Source organism: Oncorhynchus gorbuscha, linkage group LG09 (genome assembly GCF_021184085.1).
Source record: "Oncorhynchus gorbuscha isolate QuinsamMale2020 ecotype Even-year linkage group LG09, OgorEven_v1.0, whole genome shotgun sequence".
Taxonomy (NCBI): Eukaryota; Metazoa; Chordata; class Actinopteri; order Salmoniformes; family Salmonidae; genus Oncorhynchus; species Oncorhynchus gorbuscha.
In genome coordinates this window covers 74237738-74264907 of record NC_060181.1, presented here as the reverse complement: position 1 = coordinate 74264907, position 27170 = coordinate 74237738, and the positions used below count along the sequence as shown (strand labels likewise).

The window sequence follows — 27170 nt, the reverse complement described above, 5'->3', positions numbered from 1 at the left end:
TTATTTTATGGTTCAAAAAGCTCACAAATGCAGGATTTGTGTCGGGACGGATTTTATTCGCAACGTTTTAGACTTCAGTATGATTGAATTTGGGTCTCAGGTCATTATATTATTATTATCTGATCAGTTTTGTCTCTGGGAGACATGGTGGAAGTAGGTAGGGTCAGGATCAGGGTTAGAAGACAGGGTTAGAGGTAAGGGGTCAATAAGTGTAAGGACTAAAATAAGAGTTCATAGACAGGTTGAGGGTCCAAGTTAGGATGTAGGTCAAAGTTAGGATGAGGATAGGGTTAGAGGTCAGGGTCAAATGTTACAGGTCAGGGGTAAGGACAAAAGTAAGGTTCCATGGCTGAGAGATGGGGCCAAAAATAGACCCAGTTCCATGTCCCAGTACAAGTTTCAGATCAGGGAAGAGGTTGGGCATAGATGTGGTCAGGGTTAGTGTTAGGGTCAGGGTTTACATCTTGTTAGATGTGGTCAGGGTTAGTGTTAGGGTCAGGGTTTACATCTTGTTAGATGTGGTCAGGGTTAGTGTTAGGGTCAGGGTTTACATCTTGTTAGATGTGGTCAGGGTTAGTGTTAGGGTCAGGGTTTACATCTTGTTAGATGTGGCCAGGGTTAGTGTTAGGGTCAGGGTTTACATCTTGTTAGATGTGGCCAGGGTTAGTGTTAGGGTCAGGGTTTACATCTTGTTAGATGTGGTCAGGGTTAGTGTTAGGGTCAGGGTTTACATCTTGTTAGATGTGGTCAGGGTTAGTCAAGCGTCAAGTTACATCTTTTTCTGGGGACCTATACATTTATAATCAACTCAAATTAAAACCTACGGTCGTTAAATAACATATTTGAATGCAATAAAACAGTAAAAGCTTTAAATCTTACCATCTTTTCCCCATTATGTTTACAAGTTATTTACATATTTGAACAGACTGCTGGTTGGTAGATCTTCGGACCGTTGAACTTGTTATTGTTGAACCATTCAGAGGAATTTGTCCCAGGTGCTATGAATACAGTCTGTCTCTGCCCCTGTCCATCTGTTGTTCTCTGTCTGTCTGTGTGTCTGTCTGTCCTTCAGACTACATCCCTGGCCTGGCTGAGCACAGAGCTACAGGGAACATTGATCCTCTGAAGGATTTCATTGCAATTGAAATATTCTACATTCACATTTCACAGGTTCTTCAAGTTGTTCCCAGAGGGTTCAGTCAGTAGTCTGATCTGGACATCACAGCAGCCCCGCTCCAGGGCGAGTCACATGGCAACTTCAGCCATTTCGGACGCAGCTTATAGAAGCAATGTTTCCATGATGTATGGACCAAATTGACAGCCATATTGGACGTTCTCATTTATAATGTTCTTTTTACTGATGCACATTACTTAATCTCCCAGAGTTCATCACTTCCGCTCCCTCATTGTTCTATTCATGCAACACGGCACACTGGATCATTCCGCCATCTTAGGTGCTGGAGAAACTATCCTGCATCGTTCTGCCCCATCTCTGTCTGTGGTTATACACGTGTGGTAGAATGTGTGTGTGTGTTGGGGTGTGTGTGCGTGTGTGTATGGGGCAGGTGAGTGTTACTGTAAGGACTATAGCCCTGCATGGGCTGCACCCCCACAACAGATCCAGGGGTCATGGGGGTGGCAGGGTGAGAACCAGGGGTCATGGGCAGGGACCTGGGGGTCATCAGGGGCACGTCGTCAGGGGAGCGTCTCAGGGTCAGGGTGTAGTCAGGTGGACAGGTCAGTCGCAGGGTGTCCAGAGTGTTGTAGATGTCCTGTGTGTCCAGCGTGTCCAGAGCCTCCAGTGTGTGGTGTATGTTGTGTGTGTCGTGTATCTCCAGCGTGTTGTGTTGGTGCAGAGCCTCAGCCTCCAGCTGCTTCAGAAGTCCCTCCCCCTGCAGTTGGTGTGTGATGTCAGCGTTCATGATGTCACGGCGTGGAGGTGGGCGTGGCAGCCTCCGGTGTTCCATCTTGCGTTTGTCCTTCTTGTAGAGCAGAGCTGCAAAGGCCAGGATGTTGAGGAAAAGGAGTGAGGCTCCCACTGCGATGGTAACACTCAGCTCAGTGGAGTAGTCCTCCATGACGGGGTGGGGGACCTGCAGCTCCTCCCCCTGCAGTGCTGGAGCCTGGGGCGTGGCAGGGGGGTTGGGGTTGGGGTGTCGCGTGCTACCCAGGCCCAGGCCTTTAGACAGCCGCTTGGTGTAGGAGTGGGGGGTGGTGTCCTGGGGAGGGCTGTGGGTTGCAGAGGACACATACTGCAGCAACTCGTTGATGTTGTGGAGGTGGGGCACCAGCTGTAGCCAGAAAGCTGTCTTGGCGGCTCTGGAGTCAGAATCATCATCCATACAAAGAAAAAATAAATTTAACAAGGAATCGGATAATATACACAATAACATCATAAATTATAAATTATAGTTATTATACATTAAACAGTCAGAAGGGGAAAGTGGCAAGTGCTGCTTGCATGAAGTGCTAACACTGCAAAGTGGTTCATTATACATAATTTAACAAGATATGGAAGCAGCAAGATATATATTGCTCTTGGAAAGGTAGGCAAAGGAATAATCTACCTGTAGTAGTCTGTGATTATCTGATCTACCTGTAGTGGCCTGTGATTATCTGATCTACCTGTAGTGGCCTGTGATTATCTGATCTACCTGTAGTGGCCTGTGATTATCTGATCTACCTGTAGTGGCCTGTGATTATCTGATCTACCTGTAGTGGCCTGTGACTATGTGATCTGTCTGAAGTGGTCTGTGATTATCTGATCTACCTGTAGAGTTCTGTAGTGGACTGTGATTATCTGATCTACCTGTAGTGTCCTGTAGTGGTCTGTGATAATCTGATCTACCTGTACTGGTCTCTGACTATATGATCTACCTGTAGTGGCCTGTAGTAGTCTGTGATTATCTGATCTACCTGTAGTAGTCTGTGATTATCTGATCTACCTGTAGTGGTCTGTGATAATCTGATCTACCTGTAGTGGCCTGTGATTATCTGATCTACCTGTAGTGTTCTGTGGTGGACTGTGATTATCTGATCTACCTGTAGTGGTCTCTGACTATGTGATCTATCTGTAGTGGCCTGTAGTAGTCTGTGATTATCTGATCTACCTGTAGTGGTCAGTGATAATCTGATCTACTTGTAGTGTTCTGTTGTGGACTGTGATTATCTGATCTACCTGTAGTGGTCTCTGACGCGTGGCTTCAGGCCGATGTGCAGGTACAGCTGTTCCTTGGGAGTGTACTTGGCCCAGGCCACCTCCTCAAAACGGTTGGGTTTGGTGTGGATGAACTTGGTGTCCTGGGGCACCGGCTGGTTAGGATCTCTGAGACGCAGCACAAACACAATCAGAAAACGGGATCTTAAAAGTGAACTGTTGTTACTTTACCATTCATTAGAGGGAAGTAAGATATTTCTTAGCAAAGAAGTTAGACAAGAGATTTTTCTCACCCTGTCTTGGCGAAGTTGGTCCAGTATGTCATGACCACGGCGCTGAGCATCACATCGTTCTTAGAGAAGTTACAGTTGAAGAGGTCCGTGGGGCCGATCAGCGGCAGACCAAACACATACGGCACCTCATCTCCATGGGCGGAGTCAGCCCAGGCGGGCGACGCGTCACTCTGACAGTGGTGGTAGAAGGAGTAGAAATATGTTGGCGATCCGTACTGGGCATGGAGGTCTGCTGTGGCCACCGCCGGCGCCACCCACTGGTGATCAGTGAACAACGCGACTAGCGTCTTCCGCCGCGTTTCAGGGTTCTCCCGGTCGGCCCAGTCTGTGTACATGAACTTGATGCTCTCTCTCAGCGTGTCCTGCCGCAAGGATAAAAACAAGGTAAAAAAAGACCTTGTCAATAAAGCACATGAGAGCATAGACAGATTGCAGTATGCAGAGTGTAGTTCTACTTTTTGCTGAACTTATTCTTTTCCCTCCAGCACCTTGCGTAGAAACACTGGATGGGCATATATATTTTCCTACAGCCTACCTTCCCCTCTGGGTAGCCGTAGAGACTGTCCACGAAGTCCGACACGGCAAAGTCAAAATCGTCGCTGGAGACACCATCCTCACTGTCCACCATCCCGTCAACAAACTGAAGCCCCTCCCCCTGGTTCACACCCAGCATGATGTCATAGTTGAGGAACTCTCCCTATGTGTGACGAACAGGGTTGACAATAAAAACATTATGCATCCTTAACCCTGACTCAGAACCAAATCTTGCTAAATCTAATAAACCATATTTTATTATTCACTTTTATTTAATCAGGGGAGCCCAATTATATTCTTCTTCTTTTTTTACTCCATATACAAACTTATACGAACATCAACTTACAGACACACAAAAAATGAGTACATTTCATCTGCCCGGACCAGCATGCTCACACCCCCATCCCTAGTGCCTGCATTATTGTTTGCTAATTGGCCTGCAATTGTATCGATTTGTTTTTCTCAGTCGCCAATGCTATTTATATATTTTAATAATAAATCATTAGATTTTTCCATTGTGTTAATGATGGCGGATTGATTTATTTCCAAGTTTTTACAATAGGTTTTTTCAAGTGATGAGAAGATAATTGTCCAGTCCATTGGCATCTAACTACACCCCAATATGCCATGTCTTGAAATATGCAGACGGATTAAAAGTAAGTTACATTGAAATACTTCTGACAGCAAACTTTATAGCTCCGCCCACAACTTCTGGACTTTATAGCATTCCCAAAAAGCATGGATTATTGATTCATTATTAGTTTTACACGTAAGACATGGATTTTGCATCTTGTATAAAAAATGATATACAGTAGTTTATACCTCCATCTTGTACCATCATCAGTTCTTTATAAGTCTTGGTTGCAATAGTTTATATATTTTTCTAAGATACTGTCAGTTGGATATGCCCTCTGCAAGGTTTTGTATGTTCCCTATCATTTGAGCATCTGTTTCCGTAAATTTTAAGTTGCATATATTTAAAACTACTGTATCTTCACTGGTCAGTCCAAAATTACTTTTTAATTCTGTCATGGAAATACATGTATTTTCTGTTACCAAGTCATTTAGGGTTTCTATGCCTTTGGTTTTCCATGTGGACCAATTCAATGTGAATTGTGAAAAGCTATCCAAGGATTGTTCCATAAGGTTGTGTTTTTAGGGAATTATTGTCACGAATATTACTGAAGGTGACTCCCCTTCTTGTTCGGGTGGCGCTCGGCGGTCGTCGTCGCCGGTCTACTAGCTATCGCCGATCCGTTGTTCTGTGTTCGTTTAGTTTTGTCTAATTGGTAGCACCTGTTTCTAGTTTGGTTGTTAGGATAGGGTTATATATAGTCTGTTTAGCCCGCTTCTGTTTCGTGCGGGCTTGTTCGTCTGTTTTGTTGGTTGAGTGTATTTTTGTTTGCATTTGGGTTTCACGCTGTCCGTTTATATTTCTGTTCATTTGTGTTTTCACTTTTGTACATGTTATGTTTCCGGGACATTAAAGCGTGTTGTTTTTCCCACATCTTTTGCTCTCTGCGCCTGACTCCACACCTCTTCACTCATTATTGTAACAATTATATTTTTTATGGTAGAATGTTTCATTTTCCTCTATACTGTTATAGTGTTCTTAACTATGAAGTTGATCCTGGAGATGAGCATCTGCATTTTCAATATGTACCAGTGTTCCTCTTTAGTGCATTTTATCATATGTTGCAAATAAAAGCCTTGGGTAGTGAGTTGATACAATTCCATGTCTGGAAGGTTAAAACCACCCTCAGACTTAGGAAGATGTTCAACTTTTTTTTAAATTCTATACATTTTATTTGCCCATATAAATTATGTTATGACCAAGTATACTTTTTTAAAGAATGTCTTTGGTAGGGTACTTGGTATTAAATCCAAAATCATTGGCAGCCATGCCATTCTAAAGAGGTTTATCCTACCTGTAAGATTTATGGGAAGATATTTCAATTTAATTAGACCTGCTTTCATATAGAGTAATGGAATAAAGTTATTTGTTGTTATTTATTAAGCATCCTTAATATTTCATATTTTTTGTGGTCCACTTAAAGGATTCCTGTAGATCGTGACTTATTCTTTTACTTTTTCCTAATGCCATTATTTCATTTTTTCCACATATATTTTGGATCCTGAGATTTGAGTATTCATAAAATATTTTTAGAAAAGGGGGCATTGAGTTTTCAATATTGGTCAGGTATATCAGGAGATCATCTGCAAATAAGATCATTTTTTTATTAATGTTTACCAATACTGATACCTGTTACGTTTGGGTCCTGTTTAATTCTTTCTGCAAGTAGTTCAATAGCCAGTGCAAACAGGAGTGGGGAGAGGGGACACCCCTGTCTTGTGCACCTTTCTAAAGCAATTTCAGCAGATAATTTATTATTTGTGTATATTTTGGCTTTGGGACATTCATGCAATATTTTTATAAATGTATTATTTCAGCTGGAAAGTAGAAAGCTTCCAAAGTTGTGAATAGAAAAGACCATTCAAGATGGTTGAAACCTTCTCGGCATCAACAGACATTATTGATAAATGTAAATCGTGTTTTTGGGGGTATTGTATTGAACTGAAACATGATCTTGTATTTCTTTGTGTATATTTTCAATAAACCCTGTTTAATCAATATATACTGTATCAAGTCTGTTAAGATTTTTGCCATTCTATTGCTTATAAGCTTTGTTATTATTTTATTGTCACAATTTATTAAACTTAAGGGTCTATAATCAGCAGGGGACTCTCCAGGTTTTCCTGGTTTTAATACACCTGAAATAACCGTTTGATACATGAAACTAGGAAGTATTGAATTGAGTGACTTGTGCTTTGTCATTTGTGTGGGGCTATTTTGTCCCAAAATGTTGAATATAATTCTATGTTAAAGCCATCCATTCCTGATGCTTTTCTCCATGTGAATGTTTTAACAGTATCTAATATTTCTTCTTGGGTGATATCTGTTTTTTCAATGGTGTCCTGAGGACATAAAATAAAATAGAAAAAACAAGTACATCACATTAGAACATCACAGGCATCATTAACAAATTATTAAAGTCAATCAAAACAATTGCACAGCTCAGTGAACTCATTCATCATCAGAGTTTTAAACTGCCCTACTGGCACCAGGGAATCCAAATGTAATCAATTTTGTAAGTGATTCCAAAAATGTGGAGCATTAAAACAAAAAACAGATATACCTAGTTTGGTGGAGACCAGCCCTGTGAACGGGTTTGGTATCTCGTGTTTTTATACTTTAAAAAACTAAGTTAGGTAAGTCAAGAGCTTGTATAGTAGGGACTCAAAAAGGGACTCATGAAGTGATCTACGGGACTTTAATGAGAACCAGCCAACCTTTTAATACAGGATGCAGTGATGCGTATTAAAACTATCACCTGTGATAAAGCGAAGGGTGCTATGGTAGACGGCATCCAAAGAGTTAAGAGTAGTGCCTGCTGCATTCCAATAAATGGTCACCTTAGTCAAGCTCTGGCAGGAAAGTTGACGATACAAATCTGCCTCTTGTTGATCAGGGAGAAGCATGATCTATTTCTATAAAAGAAGCCCACTTTAAATGTCAGCTTCTTAACCATATGTTTTTTACAAACATATTGTCAGTCCAAAAGCCCAGATATGTATAGGTGGGAACCTGCTCAATGACCCAAGCCCAGCTCAGTTAATCCCTACCATTGTGTCGCTGAGTCATCATAATGCTTTAGAAAATGTACATTATACCAGGGGCATTGGTAGACACAATGTAAGTAACCTAATATATGTCCCTCTAACTGCCCTGAATGCCTCTACTGAAGCTACAGCTATTGTATGCAGCAATCATCTGTCTATTAACCAGATTTATGCTGTTAGCAATGAGGTGGTGTGCCCTAGTAGGAAGTCCACTGTGTGCAGCTCACCCTGAACTAACATAAATACCATGAGAATATCTACTTCTGCTAAGCTTCCCAATAAAGCTATGAAAAGAAGCAAGCCTCCCAGAAAAGTGCTCAAAATAGCCCACGTTAACATATGTAGCTTTACCTTTTGCGTGTAGGGGGCAGTATTTTTGTTTTTGGCTAAAAAACGTACCCATTTGAAACGGCCTATTTCTCAGCCCCAGAAACTAGAATATGCATATAATTGTCGGATTAGGATAGAAAACTCTAAAGTTTCCAAAACTGTCAAAGGATTGCCTGTGAGTATAACAGAACTGATATTGCAGGCGAAAACCCGAGGAAAATCCAATCAGGAAGTGCCTCTTATTTTGAAACCTCTCTGTTCCTATGCATGCCTATCCTCCATTTAAAGGGATATCAACCAGATTCCTTTTTCTATGGCTTCCCTCACGTGTCGACAGTCTTTGGACATAGTTTCAGGCTTTTATTTTGAAAAATGAGCGAGAAAGATCACATTGAGTAAGTGGATAGGTGGAGGCTCTCAGAGTGAGTTTTGCAAAACACCTGTTAAGCCTACCCCCTACTTTTTCGAACATTCTGTTAAAAATCGCGCAACATTTCAGCGTCCTGCTACTCATGCCAGGAATATAGTATATGCATATGATTAGTATGTGTGGATAGAAAACACTCTGACGTTTCTAAAACTGGTTCAATCACGGCTGTGACTATAACAGAATGTGTGTTTCATCGAAAAGCGGAAAAAAACTGATCACCAAAATCTGGAAAAAATATCAATCCGCCACTTGCATATATTGTCTATTGGAAATCAAATTACATGGGGCTGAGATTGCAAGTCCTACAGCTTCCACACGATGTCGCCAGTCTTGTCAATTGCCTGGGCTTTGTTTCTTGGTCAAACGAGTAAGAGAGAGCCCATTCCTTCCGGTCTCCGACAGGATGTTTTGGCAGAGAAATTTCCGACCATGATTTTAAGACGTGGAGCTATTGAATACACATCGCCCCGTAATCAATTTGATAGATTATTAACGTTTACTAATACCTAAAGTTGGATTACAAAAGTATTTCGAAGTGTTTGGTGAAGGTTTATCGTCGACTTTTTTAATTTTAAAAAATGACGTTGCGTTTTAAAACTGTGTTTTTTCCTGTATCACACACTTTTCATAGATTGATATTTAGGGTATATATGGACCGATTTAATCTGAAAAAAGACCCAATAGTGATGTTTATGGGACATCTAGGAGTGCCAACAAAGAAGATCGTCAAAGGTAATGAATGTTTTATATTTTATTTCTGTGTTTTGTGTAGCGCCGGCTGTGCTAATTATTTTGTTTACGTCCCCTTCAGGTATTTCGGGGTGTTGCATGCTATCAGATAATAGCTTCTCATGCTTTCGCCGAAAAGCATTTAAAAAATCTGACTTGTTGGCTGGATTCACAACGAGTGTAGCTTTAATTCAGTGTTTTAATGAACGTTTGAGTTTTAACGAGAGCTATTAGCATTTAGCGTAGCGCATTTGCATTTCCAGATGGATAGATGGCACGCCTGCGTGTCGGGTGCGCTTAAGAGGTTAACAAAAGGCTAAGCTTGAGAGCCAATATATTTATTTAATTTCATTTGCGATTTTCATGAATAGTTAACGTTGCGTTATGGTAATGAGCTTGAGGCTAGGTCTATAAATATGGCAGCACAGTGATTCCTATGATCCAAGCAATTTAATATAAAATTTAAGACAAGCGCAGCTGCTGAAATGGTGCTATGTCCAGGTCTAACATTTTAAGAATAACTTGTAATACATGTATAATATATATAAGCCATAGAGTGTTCTATATTTTCTCACCTGCTCCATGAGTATCTGGGGGTCATCAGGGATGACATCACCGTCGATGACAGGTCCGAAGGCGGTGTGGTATTTAGCTGGAGTGATATTCTGTTCCACCAGCTCCTGGTAGGTCTTCCCCTGCAGACAGACGATGAGCTCTGATGAGTCCTCCAGGCTGCAGCCCACCTTGTCCCCCAGCAGCCTTGCATACTTCCCTGGCTGGTAGTTGACCGCCCAGCTGGACAGGGCTGTCCCACTCTGGATGATCGCCTTCTGGAACAGATCTGATACACAGCATGCTGACAGAGGTTAGAGGTCAGAGGTTATGGGTCAAGAATTGGAGGTGACTCTTTGAGAAGTGTGACCAGGCTAACAGTTAGAAGTTAAAGGTCTAGGGTAAGGGTTCGTAGGTTGGGTTCAGGAGTTAGAGGTTACTTACCCTCAGAGTAGTGGGACAGAGTTAGTAGGCTGACACAGGAGGCTCCAGCCCCGGAGCCAAACACAGTGACTCTGTCTGGGTCTCCGCTGAATGCAGCAATGTTCTCCTTCACCCAGCGCAGAGACTGGATCTGGTCCAACAGACCATAGTTGCCTTTAGCTGCCTGGTCACCCATACTGAGGAATCCTGAAGGAATAACACATATAAAATACACATCAATATAGAAGGAAAGTCTAGTATATATTAGAGTAAAATATATATATATAAACACAACAAACAGAAATACAGTGCATTCGGAAAGTATTCAGACCCCTTGACTTTTTCCACATTTTGTTACGTCACAGACTTATTTTTTAAATTGATTGAATTGTAGTTTTTCCTCATCAATCTACATACAATACCCCATTATGACACGCAAAAACCGTTTCATTTTTTTGGAGCAAATATCACATTTACATAAGTATTCAGACCCTTTACTCAGTACTTTGTTGAAGCACCTTTGGCAGCGATTACAGCCTCGAGTCTTCTTTGGTATGATGCTACAAACTTGTCAGACCTGTAGTTGGGGAGTTTCTCCCATTCTTCTCTGCAGATCCTCTCAAGCTCTGTCAGGCTGGATGGGGAGCATCGCTGCACAGCTATTTTCAGGTCTCTCCAGAGCAGAGGTCGACCAATTAATCGGAATGGCCGATTAGTTAGGGCCGATTTCAAGTTTTCATAACAATCGGTAATCGTCATTTTTGGACACCGATCATGGCCGATTACATTGCACTCCACGAGGAGACTGCGTGGCAGTCTGACTACCTGTTATGCGAGTGCAGCAAGGAGCCAAGGTAAGTTGCTAGCTAGCATTAAACTTCTCATATAAAAAACAATCAATCAATCTTAACATAATCACAGGTTAACTACACATGGTTGATGATATTACTAGTTTGTCCTGCGTTGCATATAATCGATGCGGTGCCCGTTAATTTATCATCGAATCACAGCCTACTTTGCCAAACTGGTGATGATTTAACAAGCTCATTTGCGAAAAAAGTACTGTCGTTGCACCAACGTGTACCTAACCATAAACATCAATGCCTTTATTAAAATCAATACACAAGTATATATTTTTAAACCTGCATAGTTAGTTAATATTGCCTGCTAACATTAATTTCTTTTAACTTGGGAAATTGTGTCACGTCTCTTGCATTCTGTGCAAGCAGAGTCAGGGTATATGCAGCGGTTTGGGCCACCTGGCTCGTTGCGAACTGTGTGAAGACCATATCTTCCTAACAAATACTGTGATTAATTTGCCAGAATTGTACATAATTATGACATAACATTGAAGGTTTTGCAATGTAACAGCAATATTTAGACTTAGGGATGCCACCCGTTAGATAAAATACAGAACGGTTCCGTATTTCACTGAAAGAATAAACGTTTTGTTTTCAAAATGATAGTTTACAGATTTGACCAAATTAAGGACCTAAGGCTCGTATTTCTGTGTGTTATTATATTATAATTAAGTCTATGATTTGATAGAGCAGTCTGACTGAGCAGGCTCGTAAGCGTTCATTCAAACAGCACTTTCCTGCATTTGCCAGCAGCTCTTCGCTGTGCTTCAAGCATTGCGCTGTTTATGACTTCAAGCCTATCAACTCCCGAGATTAGGCTGGCAATACTAAAGTGCCTATAAGAACATCCAATAGTCAAAGGTAAATGAAATACAAAGGGTAGAGAGAGAAATAGTCCTATAATTCATATAATTACTACAACCTAAAACTTCTTACCTGGGAATATTGAAGACTCATGTTAAACGGAACCACCAGCTTTCATATGTTCTCATGTTCTGAGCAAGAAACTTAAACGTTAGCTTTTTTACATGGCAAATATTGCACTTTTACGGTCTTCTCCAACACTTTGTTTTTGCATTATTTAAACCAAATTGAACATGTTTCCTCATTTATTTGAGACTAAATTTATTTTTTTGATGTATTATATTAAGTTAAAATAAGAGTGTTCATTCAGTATTGTTGTAATTGTCATTATTACAAATATATATATATTTTAAAAATCGTCCGATTAATCGGTATCAGCTTTTTTTTGGTACTCCAATAAATCGGTATCAGTGTTGAAAAATCATAATTGGTCCACCTTTTACTGAGGAGTGGCTTCTTTCTGGCCACTCTACCATAAAGGCCTGATTGTGGAGTGCTGCAGAGATGGTTGTCCTTCTGGAAGTTTCTCCCATCTCCACAGAGAAACTCTGGAGCGCTGTCAGAGTGACCATCAGGTTCTTGGTCACCTCCCTGACAAAGGCCTTTCTTCCCCGATTGGCCGGACGGATTACTCCAGGAAGAGTCTTGGTGGTTCCATACTTCTTCCACTTAATATGATGGAGGCCACTGTGTTCTTGGGGACCTTCAATGATGCAGACATTTTTGGTAACCTTCCCCAGATCTGTGCCTTGACACAATTCTGTCTCCGAGCTCTACGGACAATTCCTTCAACCTCATGACTTGGTTTTTGCTCTGACATGCACTGTCAACTGCGGGACCTGATATAGACAGGTGTGTGCCTTTCCAAATCATGTCCAATCAATTGAATTTACCACCGGTGGACTCCAATCAAGTTGTAGAAAAATCTCAAGGACGATCAATGGAAACAGGATCCACCTCAGCTCAATTTCGAGTCTCATAGCAAAGGGTCTGAATACTCATGTAAATAAGGTATTTCTGTTTGGTTGTTTTTATAAATTGACATACATTTCTAAAAACCTGTTTTCGCTTTGCCATTATGGGGTATTATGTGTAGATTGATGGGGGAAACATTTTATTTAAACCAATTTAGAATAAAGCTGTAATGTAACACAATGTTGAAAAAGTGAAGGGGTCTGAATACACTGTATGGAATGCACTGTATTGTATTTAAAAAAATACTTTTCATCAAAGACATGAACAGCAGGATGTAAATATGGACTTGGAACTAAAGGCCGATCTCCACTTGAAACTAGATTTGATTCCTTACAATTATGAGACTAGTATTCTCACTGTGGATTGGTTAATACGGCAGATACTTATAAATCTCTCATTAGTGATTTTAATAAATCAATAATAACAAGTATTACAGTATGTCGTTATAACCTAAACCTAATCCAGTAAGTGGCTAAAGTTGCACACTAACCCTTATACTGTAGAACAAATGAATTGTCTAAACACAGATTGACAGACATGTTTTACAGTGTAGCCAAACCCTGAGGAACCTGGGTAATGTGGTGACATGACTCAGTGACTGATGATGTCATGTGACCGTTGCTCACCACCCTCAGTCAGACCTGGGGTAGACCTGGGACAGCAGAACATCCATGTGTCACTGAACACATGCACACGCAAAATGAGTGTGTCACTAATTCACACGCCACACTAGGGACATGAGTGTGTCACTAACAGGATGAGCTGGAGTGTGTGTGTGTTACTGAGGGCTGAGCCACAAGATACATGTGACCTTCAATGATTATAAATCCGATCACTTAGCCCTCCTCTTCTCCCCTCTTGTTTTCCTCCTCCCCTCCCACTCTTTTCCTCTTAACCCTTTCCGCACTACCTCTTTCTCTAGATCACCTCCTCTTCTCCCCTCTTGTTTTCCTCCCCCCCTCCCACTCTTTCCTCTTAACCCTTTCCGCACTACCTCTTTCTCTAGATCACCTCCTCTCTTACCCTCTCTCTTATTCCCTCCCCTTCCTTGCCTCACACCCTGCTTCTCTTATCTCAATTAAATGTAATTCAAAGCGCTTTATTGGTATTGGAAACATATATTTACATTGCTAAAGCAAATTAAATAGATATTTTATAAGTGATATAAATGATAAAAAACGAACAGTTAACATTACATTAACAAACGTTTCATAGGAATAGACATTTCAAATGTTATGTACAGTGTTGTAACGATGCGCAAATAGTTAAAGAACAAAAGGTTTATTATAGTTGTTCTTCACTGGTTGCCCTTTTCTTGTGGCAACAGGTCACAAATCTTGCTGCTGTGATGGCACACTGTTATTTCACCCGATAGATATGGGAGTTTTTTTAAATCAAAATTTGATTTGTTTTCAAATTCTTTGTGGTTCTGTGTAATCTGAGGGAAATATGTGTCTCTAATATGGTCATACATTTGGCAGGAGGTTAGGAAGTGCAGCTCAGTTTCCACCTCATTGTGTTGGCAGTGTGCACATAGTCAGTTTTCTCTTGAGAGCCAGGTCTGCCTACGGTGACCTCAGTCAATAGCAAGGCTATGCTCACTGAATCTTTACATAGTCAAAACCTTCCTTCATTTTGGGTCAGTCCCAGTGGTCAGGTATTCTGCCACTTTGTACTCTTTATTTAGGGTCAAATAGCATTCTAGTTTGCTCTGTTTTTTGGTTAATTCTTTCCAATGTGTCTAGTCTCTCTCTCCTCCTCTCATAAAACTTCATTTAACCCTACCTACTGTGAGCCATAAACACAAAGCTGATGGCTCCCCTCTAACCAGGCATACACACAGATGAATCTGGCTGTCTACAGGCTGCTAGCTACTCAGTGGCAACACAGACCGGTGACATTTCAACCAGTGAGAGAGTAAGCCAGAAAGGTGATTAGGCGGAATCTCACGATGATGATGGTAAAGATGACGACGACGTTGATGAAGAAGTTGACTAACCCAGTACTCCCAGCCTGTAGTTGATTGTGATGACAATGACGTTTCCATAGCTAGCGAGGACACTGCCGTCCATCATGTTGCCGCTCCCTTCAGAATAAGAACCTCCATGGACATACACCATCACTGGCCGCAGACCGCCCTCATCGTGGATGTCTGGAATCACACACACACACACAAGCCAGATTTTCAGAGCTCTTGCAGTATGCAAAGAAACGTATGTGGGTGCATGCTTAAATATGTAGAGATGGATGCATCCACCCTCCAACCCCTCTTTACGCTAGTTCGACTCTCTGTTCATCATATATGCATAGTCACTTTAACCATATCTACATGTACATACTACCTCAATCAGCCTGACTAACCGGTGTCTGTATGTAGCCTCGCTACTGTATACAGCCTCGCCACTGTATATAGCCTTGCTACTGTATATAGCCTTGCTACTGTATGTAGCCTCGCTACTGTATACAGCCTCGCCACTGTATATAGCCTTGCTACTGTATATAGCCTTGCTACTGTATTTAGCCTCGCTACTGTTTTTTACTGTTGTTTTTATTTCTTTACTTACCTATTGTTCACCTAATACATTTTTTGCACTATTGGTTAGAGCTTGTAAGTAAGCATTTAACTGTAAGGTTAAATGTTGTATTCGGCGCAGGTGACAAATAAACTTTGATTTGATTGTGTGTACTGTATATACTACATACCTTCCTCAGTAGGGACGTATATATTGAGGTAGAGGCAGTCTTCACTCTGCTGTGCCAGGTATGCGCTGGCTATGTCCAGATTGGCAGAGTACCAGAGAGGTAACATCTCTGTCAACAGGCTGTGTTCCTCTACAGGCTGGGGACAGACGGGGGAGAACTGGGTGGCGTTCCTCACCCCTGGCCAGGACAGTGGGGGCTCGGGGGGCTGGAAGCGTCTCTCCCCGGTTGGGGGGCGGGCGTAGGGGACCCCCAAGTACTGGACCACAGGGCCCAGCAGGTCAGAAGGCAGGGGGGTCAACTGACCCCTCAGTCTGCCCTGGGACGTGGTGATGACTGACTGGCTAGCAGCAGGGGGGAGGGACAGGACAAGGGAGAGGAGAGGGGGGAGGATGCCCCTCAGTCTGGACAGGAACAGGAACATGGAGAGGACACACAGTAGATAGGAGGGCAGAGAGAGGATAGGGGTGGGGGGAGACGGGGGAGACATGTGGGAGTGTCGGCGTTCGGTTTAGATCAGGACTCCGTCTGAGAGTTTAACACACACTCACACAGCCCTGCTCAGTTTTTTGTGTGTGTTTGTCTCAGAATATGTCTCTCTCCTCCCTGGGTCAGCCAGTCACCTCCCGGTTCTCTTCGTACAGTCACACTGTTCTGCCTGGAGGGAGGGAGAGAGACAGAGACAGACAGAGAGAAAAAGCAGAGACAGAGCTTGAATTATATATACATACTGCATGTACAATGGTTCTCCTCCAAGCGTGCGGGCTGAACTGGGAAAATTCGCTCTTCCACTGCCAGTTGAAAAAAAGCATGCAAGTTTTGACACAGCCTAGTCTGAAAGAGTACAATACCACAAATAAAGGCGGACTTTGTATAGACATGAAGACCTCATTAAAACAACATGACTGGCCAGAGAGAACAAGTTGCAACCTCTCAGGGTGCAGAGTGATAGAAACTGAGAGACATTTCTCCTCTCATGCTCCAACTAAAGAGAAACTGAGAGGAATCTTGGTATAATTTTACATAGCAGCCAGTGGCGACCTGTCATTTTTAGCCCCACTTGTTTTTTTGTTGCCTGTTTTGCATGTTATTTTGGCAAACAATATATATTTTTAAATGTATTGAGTTAATAAAGCCACGTACAAACATGCAAGTGCTTCAGCCTAGCTCAGTGCTTTCTGTGGTGTAGGGGCAGCTAGCAGGAAACACAGAGCATAGGGGTTGGTCATCTTCTCTAGTTGTGCCGTGATTGGCTCAGTGTTCTGTCACTCATGGGGACACTACATCACCTCAAAATCTACAGGGAGAGCTAGAAATTTCAAGCCCTAACGGGTGCTGTCATAGACTTACATTTCAAGTACACATCCAAGAATCCTCAAGGTCATTGGTCACAGATAAAATGACGTCAAATCACATTATATCTACCGTAGCTTTGATTGAACTTTCAAAATCTTAGCTTCCAAGCTAGACAAGCAGTCATCATCATGACAAAATTTGCCCACAAGGACTGCTGCACCACATTCCTGTTCAAGTGAGCACAGCACAACAGTGATTCCAAAAATTCATTAAATAATAAATAATGTAATTTGCTAGGGAGATATGTATACTGTAGCTAAGAAAGTAATACTACGTGCTACTATGTTGTGTAATAAGCTGTTAGTAACCCATGTGCCTCACCCTAATAATTTGGCACCTATCCCCCTCAGAACTTAACCTACTGTTCTGACTTAGTGGTGCACATGTAGCCTATAGCCTGTTTTAGAGAAACGTCATCATTGAATATTGAAATAGCTGCTTTCATTGTCTGCTTATATGCCCCTTTTATTTATCCTAGGTTCTGACTTGAGAATACGTTAAGAACGGCCCATGATCTGAATTCTGTCGCTATATACAGTGCCCTGCGAAAGTATTCGGCCCCCTTGAACTTTGCGACGTTTTGCCACATTTCAGGCTTCAAACATAAAGATATAAAACTGTATTTTTTGTGAAGAATCAACAACAAGTGGGACACAATCATGAAGTGGAATGACATTTATTGGATATTTCAAACTTTTTTAACAAATCAAAAACTGAAAAATTGGGTGTGCAAAATTATTCAGCCCCTTTACTTTCAGTGCAGCAAACTCTCTCCAGAAGTTCAGTGAGGGTCTCTGAATGATCCAATGTTGACCTAAATTACTAATGATGATAAATACAATCCACCTGTGTGTAATCACGTCTCCGTATAAATGCACCTGCACTGTGATAGTCTCAGAGGTCCGTTAAAAGCGCAGAGAGCATCATGAAGAACAAGGAACACACCAGGCAGGTCCGAGATACTGTTGTGAAGAAGTTTAAAGCCGGATTTGGATACAAAAAGATTTCCCAAGCTTTAAACATCCCAAGGAGCACTGTGCAAGCGATAATATTGAAATGGAAGGAGTATCAGACCACTGCAAATCTACCAAGACCTGGCCGTCCCTCTAAACTTTCAGCTCATACAAGGAGAAGACTGATCAGAGATGCAGCCAAGAGGCCCATGATCACTCTGGATGAACTGCAGAGATCTACAGCTGAGGTGGGAGACTCTGTCCATAGGACAACAATCAGTCGTATATTGCACAAATCTGGCCTTTATGAAAGAGTGGCAAGAAGAAAGCCATTTCTTAAAGATATCCATAGAAAGTGTCGTTTAAAGTTTGCCACAAGCCACCTGGGAGACACACCAAACATGTGGAAGAAGGTGCTCTGGTCAGATGAAACCAAAATTGAACTTTTTGGCAACAATGCAAAACGTTATGTTTGGCGTAAAAGCAACACAGCTCATCACCCTGAACACACCATCCCCACTGTCAAACATGGTGGTGGCAGCATCATGGTTTGGGCCTGCTTTTCTTCAGCAGGGACAGGGAAGATGGTTAAAATTGATGGGAAGATGGATGGAGCCAAATACAGGACCATTCTGGAAGAAAACCTGATGGAGTCTGCAAAAGACCTGAGACTGGGACGGAGATTTGTCTTCCAACAAGACAATGATCCAAAACATAAAGCAAAATCTACAATGGAATGGTTCAAAAATAAACATATCCAGGTGTTAGAATGGCCAAGTGAAAGTTCAGACCTGAATCCAATTGAGAATCTGTGGAAAGAACTGAAAACTGCTGTTCACAAATGCTCTCCATCCAACCTCACTGAGCTCGAGCTGTTTTGCAAGGAGGAATGGGAAAACATTTCAGTCTCTCGATGTGCAAAACTGATAGAGACATACCCCAAGCGACTTACAGCTGTAATCGCAGCAAAAGGTGGAGCTACAAAGTATTAACTTAAGGGGGCTGAATAATTTTGCACGCCCAATTTTTCAGTTTTTTATTTGTTAAAAAAGTTTGAAATATCCAATAAATGTCGTTCCACTTCATGATTGTGTCCCACTTGTTGTCGATTCTTCACAAAAAAATACAGTTTTATATCTTTATGTTTGAAGCCTGACATGTGGCAAAAGGTCGCAAAGTTCAAGGGGCCGAATACTGGCCCCCTTGAGGCACTGTATTTCAAAAGTGCTGAACAAATAGTTGTATTGACTACGTCCATCTTAGCTCATTCATTAAATGTCTTAATCGAAATTACGATTACCTCTCATCCGCTCATCGTTCCTTTATGCCATAGTTTGTACATCTCAATTGTCAGAAGAAATCACATTTCTTTAAGCAAGTCAACCATATCAGCTATGTTTTTTTTAAGCCAGTAGATGAGGCTGAATTAACTGTTTCGCTGCCAGACAAGGCTCCGCTGATAGCCAGGTGTAGTGGAGGTAAGGATTCACTCCATGGTGCTGAAAAGAAAGCTCTGCTGTTGGGACAGCTTTATGTAGGCCCTAACAGTTTGTGGGCCCCGTTTGTCACCGTTATAGTGCAATTAATGTATTGTTTAGTGTTGTGTTGTGTAGTGGCTTTGCTGGCATGCATCTAAAAAATAAATGTGTGGAGTTAGCCCCACCAAGACTTAGATGCTTAAATCCCCACTGATTACAGCACAGGATAAAATGGTAATAGCATTGCAATATCATGGTAACAAGTTATAGTTACTCACCATTGGGGCATTATTTTGCCCAGTTACCACTTAACTTCAGTGTAATAATCTATATTATTGTTTCAGTGGAATAATCATTTGTGCCTTCATTCAAAATCGACATGGCAATAGTATTGGCGCTGGCAGCACAGTATGTGCTAGTTATTGCAATTGTCATTCATGTAATTTCCGTATTGTAATTTTTGTTAAATATCAGTCTTTAGTGTCTAAATCTCAGAAACCCCCTGCTCTTTTGGGGAAATTAGTATGAATGTTTAAAAGGTCCACACAAGTTGTTGTTGCAGCTATAGCATTGATTTTGTATTGGTCGTTCCCATTCGTGCCAATAAAGGTAATTTGAATTGAATCGATTTTAGAGAAAGAGATGGAGAGAGCGTGCGCGAGAGAGAGAAATGAATATGTAACATTTAAATGTTATCTCTTGGCTGTCTTGGCTGTGACTGGTACTGCAGCTGCATCATCAGGTATCCTAATATCTGGACCTGTATCAGCGGCATATGGCTGGATATTTTAATCAGAGCCCATTCCTCTCCATTCGCTGCAGTGACACCCCCAGGTGCTACAGGGGCCATGACACCGGTTGTGTTGCTTAAATCATGACGTTTAGACTCAGGACATGTCTAAAGACAATCAACCTGTTATCCATCTGAAATCCAGCTATTTATCTATTATATACAGCCAATAGTGAAATACATTCTATAGCGGGGTTTTAGTCACAAAAAAATGTGACTGTGAAGCGCAACATCAGATGAATAGTAATGAGCGTACTGTAGCATACACCCCCCCCCCCCCCCCCCCCCACACACCCACACACACACACACACACACACACACACACACACACACACACACACACACACACACACACACACACACACACACACACACACACACACACACACACACACACACACACAGTAGAACATGCTGATAAATGAGACTCACCGACACACGTCATTGCTCCATTGGTCTGTTCACGCAGCTGCTGCAGTAAAAATGTCAGCTGACAGAGCGTTTCATCCCTCACTGCGAAGAAAACTGAAAAGAAGATGGGGAGAGAGGACAGGAGAGCGGTGAGAGAAATCCTGGGACCGTGTGTCGATGACTGCAGAGCCTCGTGCACCAGCGACGTGCCTGGGGTAAATTCCACCGTTGCCGTGAGCTCCCGGGAATAGCCTAAGTATTTGTGGTCTGAACCCCGCAACAACTGAATACCGTACAGGACGTGATTATCGTTAACAGAAGAAAAAAACTACGACGTTCACATCTTTCTCGCTCTCTTTCTCTCTCTCTCTCTCTCTCTGTCTCTCTCCAGATGCTATTGGACAGTGTTGAATGGAGCCTGCAGCCAATAGATTCATGCACCCTCATCAGCTGGGACAGACACACACACACACACCACAGGACAGGCAGTAAGGCAGTAATCACAACAACACAGCCCATCTTAACTTCTGAATCCATGTTGGGAGAACTGTGTCTCAGACAAGATGGAACATAAATGGAATGGGATATCTTCAAAACACTAGGCTTTGCCAAAACCACACATTGTATCATTGCAGTAAAATACATACAATCACACACACACAACTTTGTGACAAACAACCTTCAATGAAACTAAGTCACAAGATGACATCACATTAGTGTGTTTTTCTGTCTCCAATAACTACCCTATGTCTGTATTCTTTCCTGGGGCCATTCCGGTGGACAGTGTGTGTGTATGAGTGAGAGAGACATGACATGACATGACTCACCCAGTCACCTCAATCCCTAACCCTTAATGTCAGCTCAGTGATTCATGTCCCCTCCCATGACGCTACCCTAACTCTAACCCTAACCCACGATGCCACACAACAAAGCTGATTCTCCCTACATAGACCATCTGGTTCTATAAACAAATTATACACTGCACAAATCTGACTTTGCGGCCCCCAAGAGCTAGAACGCTGGTAGGAGCAGTAGGCCTCAGTATGGATGGGATCCTGAAGATGTAGAGGTGCAAATGGTAACAGCTATAGTAGAAATACTGTTGTGTGTGTGTGTGTGTGTGTGTGTCGTTCTTTCAGTGGGTTTGGGAACATTCACCATGTCAGACACATTTAGTTTCCTCCACACGTTCTCTCCATCCTCTCAGATCCCCGTGTTCCAACCATCCTCTCTTCACCTTCTCAGCAAACATAGAAAAACATTCACCAAAACCAGGGTATGCAAACATAAGCCCAAAACAGTACAGTGCATGAGGGTACTTTTATAAACACACAAATCCCTAAAAGGGGTGCCTAGGAGGACAGAGTGCAGTCCTTGTCATTCAGTAGACTGGTATGCCTTCCAATATAAAGCCTGCCTCAGGTGTCTGCTATGAGGCAATGTGAGGACTGGCTCCCTGATGTGGCCTTTTAGGAACGGGTTAGGGCTTGGCCGGGGTAGGCAGTAATTGTAAATAAGAATTTGTTTTTAACCAACTTGCCTAGTTAAATAAAGGTTAAATAAAAAATAAAAACACCTCTTCCCCCTCAGGAGGCTGAACAGATTTGGCATGGGTCCTCAGATCCTCCAAAAGTTATACAGCTGCAGCACTGAGAGCATTTTGACTGACTGCTTGGTACGGCAACCGCTTGGCATCCGACCGCAAGGCGCTACAGAGGGTAGTGCGTACGGCCCAGTACATCACTGATGCCAAGCTTCCTGCCGTCCAGGACCTCCATACCAGGCGGTGTCAGAGGAAGGCCCAAAACATTTTCAGAAATTCCAGCCACCAAAATCCTAGACTGTTCTCTCTGATACGGCACAGCAAAGCAGTATCGATGCTCCAAGTCTGGAACCAACGGGACCTTAAACAACTTCTACCCCCAAGCCATAAATCTACTTATTAGTTACCCAAATAGCTAACCAGACTATCTGCATTGACCCTTTTTGCACTAACTCTTGACTCCTCACATATGCTGCTGCTACGGTTTATTATCTATCCTGTTGCCTAGTCACTTTATCCCTACCTACAGTTGAAGTCGGAAGTTTACATACACTTAGGTTGGAGTCATTAAATCTTGTTTTTCAACCACTCCACAAATTTCTTGTTAACAAACTATAGTTTTGGCAAGTCGGTTAGGACATCTACTTTGTGCATGACACAAGTTTTCCAACAACTGTTTACAGACAGATTATTTCACTTATAATTCACTGTATTACAATTCCAGTAGGTCAGAAGTTTACATACACTAAGTTGACCGTGCCTTTAAGCAGCTTGGAAAATTCCAGAAAATGATGTCATGGCTTTAGACATCCACAGGTACATCAATTGGAGGTGTACCTGTGGATGTATTTCAAGGCCTACCTTTAAACTCTGTGCCTCTTTGCTTGACATCATGGGAAAATCAAAAGAAATCAGCCAAGACCACTGAAAAAAATTGTAGACCACAAGTCTGGTTCCTCATTGGGAGCAATTTCCAAACGCATGAAGGTACCACTTTCATCTGTACAAACAATAGTACGCAAGTATAAACACCATGGGACCACGCAGCCGTCATACTGCTCAGGAAGGAGACACATTCTGTCTCCTAGAGATGAACGTAGTTTGGTAAGAAAAGTGCAAATCAATCCCAGAATAGCAGCAAAGGACGTGGTGAAGATGCTGGAGGAAACACGTACAAAAGTATCTACAGTATATCACAAAAGTGAGTACACCCCTCACATTTTTGTAAATATTTGAGTATATCTTTTCATGTGACAACATTGAGAAAATGACACTTTGCTACAATGTAAAGTAGTGAGTGTGCAGCTTGTATAACAGTGTAAATCTGGTGTCCCCTCAAAATAACTCAACACAGAGCCATTAATGTCTAAACCACTGGCAACAAAAGTGAGTACACCCCTAAGTGAAAATGTCCAAATTGGGCCAATTAACCATTTTCCCTCCCCAGTGTCCTGTGACTCGTTAGTGTTACAAGGTCTCAGGTGTGAATGGGGAGCAGGTGTGTTAAATTTGGTGTCATTGCGCTCACACTCCCTCATACTGACTGGTCACTGGAAGTTCAACATGGCACCTCATGGCAAAGCACTCTCTGAGGATCTGAAAAAAATAATTGTTGCTCTACATAAAGATGGCCTGGGCTATAAGAAGATTGCCAAAACCTTGAAACTGAGCTGCAGCACGGTGGCCAATACCACACAGCGGTTTAACTGGGCAGGTTCCACTCAGAAAAGGCCTCGCCATGGTCGACCAAAGAAGTTGAGTGCACATGCTCAGCGACATATCCAGATGTTGTCTTTTGGAAATAGACGTATGAGTGCTGCTAGCATTGCTGCAGAGGTTGAAGGGGTTGGGGGGTCAGCCTGTCAGTGCTCAGACCATACGCCGTACACTGCATCAAATTGGTCTGCATGGCTGTCGTCCCAGAAGGAAGCCTCTTCTAAAGATGATGCATAAGAAAGCCCGCAAACAGTTTTCTGAAGACAAGCAGACTAAGGACATGGATTACTGGAACCATGTCCTGTGGTCTGATGAGACCAAGATAAACTTATTTGGTTCAGATGGTGTCAAGCGTGTGTGGCAGCAACCAGGTGAGGAGTACAAAGACAAGTGTGTCTTGCCTACAGTCAAGCATGGTGGTGGGAGTGTCATGGTCTGGGGCTGCATGTGTGCTGCCGGCACTGGGGAGCTACAGTTTGTTGAGGGAACCATGAATGCCAACGTACTGTGACATACTGAAGCAGAGCATGATCCCCTCCCTTCAGAGCCTGGGCCGCAGAGCAGTATTCCAACATGATAACAACCCCAAATACACCTCCAAGACGACCACTGCCTTGCTAAAGAAGCTGAGGGTAAAGGTGATGGACTGGCCAAGCATGTCTCCAGACCTAAACCCTATTGAGTATCTGTGGGGCATCCTCAAATGGGAGGTGGAGGAGTGCAAGGTCTCTAACATCCACCAGCTCCGTGATGTCGTCATGGAGGAGTGGAAGAGGACTCCAGTGGCAACCTGTGAAGCTCTGGTGAACTCCATGCCCAAGAGGGTTAAGGCAGTGCTTGAAAATGATGGTGGCCACACAAAATATTGACACTTTGGGCCCAATTTGGACATTTTCACTTAGGGGTGTACTCACTTTTGTTGCCAGCAGTTTAGACATTAATGGCTGTGTGTTGAGTTATTTTGAGGGGACAGCAAATGTACACTGTTATACAAGCTGTACACTCACTACTTTACATGGTAGCAAAGTGTCATTTCTTCAGTGTTGTCACATGAAAAGATATACTCAAATATTTACAAAAATGTGAGGGGTGTACTCACTTTTGTGATATACTGTATATCCACAGTAAAACGAGTCCAATATCGACATAACCTGAAAGGCCGCTCAGCAAGGAAGAAGCCACTACTCAAAAACCGCCATAAAAAAAGCCAGACTACGGTTTGCAACTGCACATGGGGACAAAGATCGGACTTTTGGAAAAATGTCCTCTGGTCTGATGAAAAGAAAATAGAACTGAATGGCCATAATGACCATTGATATGTTTGGAGGAAAAGGGGGGAGGCTTGTAAGCCGAAGAACACCATCCCAACCATAAAGCACAGGGGTGGCAGCATCATGTTGTGGGGGTGCTTTGCTGCAGGAGGGACTGGTGCACTTAACAAAATAGATGGCATCATGAGGGAGGAAGATTATGTGGATATATTGAAGCAACATCTCAAGACATCAGTCGGGAAGTTAAAGCTTGGTCGCAAATGGGTCTTCCAAATGGACAATGACCCCAAGCACACTTCCGAAGTTGTGGCAAAATGGCTTAAGGACTACAAAGTCAAGGTATTGGAGTGGCAATCCCAAAGCCCTGACCTCAATCCTATAGAAAATTTGTGGGCAGAACTGAAAAATTCACCCAACTTATTGTGGGAAGCTTGTGGAAGGCCACCTAAAACGTTTGACCCAAGTTAAGCAATTTAAAGTCAGTGCTACCAAATACTAATTGAGTGTATGTAAAATTCTGACCCACTGGAAATGTGATGAAAGTAATAAAAGCTTAAATAAATAATTCTCTCTACTATTATTCTGACATTTCTCATTCTTAAAATAAAGTGGTGATCCTAACTGACCTTAAACAGGGAAGTTTAACCAGAATTAAATGTCAGGAATTGTGAAAACTGAGTTTAAATGTACTTGGCTAAGGTGTATGCAAACTTCCGACTTTAACTGTATAAGTACAGTGCCAGTCAAAAGTTTGGACACACCTACTCATTCAAGGGTTTTTCTTTATTTGTACTATTTTCTACATTGTTGAATAAATATATTAAATAACACATGGAATCATGTGGTAACCAAAAAAGTATTAAACAAATCAAAATATATTTTAGATTTTAGATTCTTCAAAGTAGTCACCCTTTGCCTTGATGGTAGCTTTCACACTCTTGGCGTTCTCTCAACATGATTCATGAGGTAGTCACCTGCAATGCATTTCAATTAACAGGTGTAAGTTGCTAAAAGTTCATTTGTGCATTTTCTTTCCTTCTTAATGCGTTTTAGCCAATCAGTTGTGTTGTGACAAGGTAGATGTGCTATACAGAAGATAGCCCTATTTAGTAAAAGACCAAGTCCATATTACAGCAAGTACAGCTCAAATGTGCAAAGAGAAAAGACAGTCTGTCATTACTTTAAGACATGAAGGACAGTCAATCTGGAAAATTTCAAAAACTTTGAAAGTTTCTTCCCGTGCAGTCCCAAAAACCATCAAGCGCTATGATGAAACTGGCTCTCATGAGGACCACCAGAAGAAAGGAAGACCCAGAGTTACCTCTGCTGTAGAGGATAAATTCATTAGAGTTACCAGCCTCAGATAAATGCTTCACAGTGTTCAAGTAACAGACACATCTCAACATCAACTGTTCAGAGGAGACTGCGTGAATCAGGCCTTCATGGTCGTACTGATGCAAAGAAACCACTACTAAATGACACCAATAAGAAGAGACTTGCTTGGTCCAAGAAATAATGGCAATGGATATTAGATCGGGAGAAATCTGCTTTTGTCTGTTGAGTCCAAATTTGAGATTTTTGGATCCAACTCCCTTGTCTGTCAAACGCAGAGTAGGTGAACAGATGATCTCATACCACCTCCCACCGTGAACCATGGCGGAGGTGGTATGATGATGCTTTGCTCGTGACACTGTCAGTGATTCATTTAGAATTCAAAGCACACTTAACCAGCATGGCTACCACAGCATTCTGCAGCGATACGGCATTCCATCTGGTTTGCGCTTAGTGGGACTATCTTTGTTTTTCAACAGGATAATGACCCAACACACCACCAGGCTGTGTAAGGGCTATTTGACCAAGAAGAAGAGTGATGGAGTGCTGCATCAGATGACCTGGCCTCCACAATCACCCGAACTCAATCCAATTGAGATTTGGGATGAGTTTGACAGCAGAGTGAAGGAAAAGCAGCCAACAATTGCTCAGCATATGTGGGAACTCCTTCAGGACTATTGGAAAAACATTCCAGGAGAAGCTGGTTGAGAGAATGCCAAGAGTGTGCAAAGCTGTCATCAAGGCAAAGGGTGGCTACTTTGAAGAATCAAAAATATATTTAGATTTATTTA

The 27170-nt window shown here is 42.2% G+C and overlaps 1 protein-coding gene across 2 annotated transcripts; it reads right to left on the bottom strand.

Moving 5' to 3' along the window:
* Nucleotides 1-636: 636 nt before the first annotated feature.
* Nucleotides 637-20875, bottom strand: LOC124042953 (neuroligin-4, X-linked-like). 2 transcript variants are annotated; one of them, XM_046361103.1, is made up of 9 exons: nt 20539-20875; nt 15532-16186; nt 14828-14980; nt 10151-10336; nt 9730-10010; nt 3986-4147; nt 3451-3812; nt 3179-3325; nt 637-2319 (listed from the first exon to the last, which is right to left on the bottom strand). In XM_046361103.1, the coding sequence occupies exons 2-9, from the start codon at nt 16016-16018 to the stop codon at nt 1503-1505; spliced, it is 2595 nt and encodes an 864-aa protein (XP_046217059.1). In that variant the 5' UTR covers nt 16019-16186; nt 20539-20875; the 3' UTR covers nt 637-1502. The 2 variants fall into 2 exon arrangements, with proteins under 2 accessions (XP_046217059.1, XP_046217060.1); XM_046361104.1 differs by having other exon boundaries at nt 9730-9995.
* Between the last annotated feature and the right edge of the window lie 6295 nt (nt 20876-27170).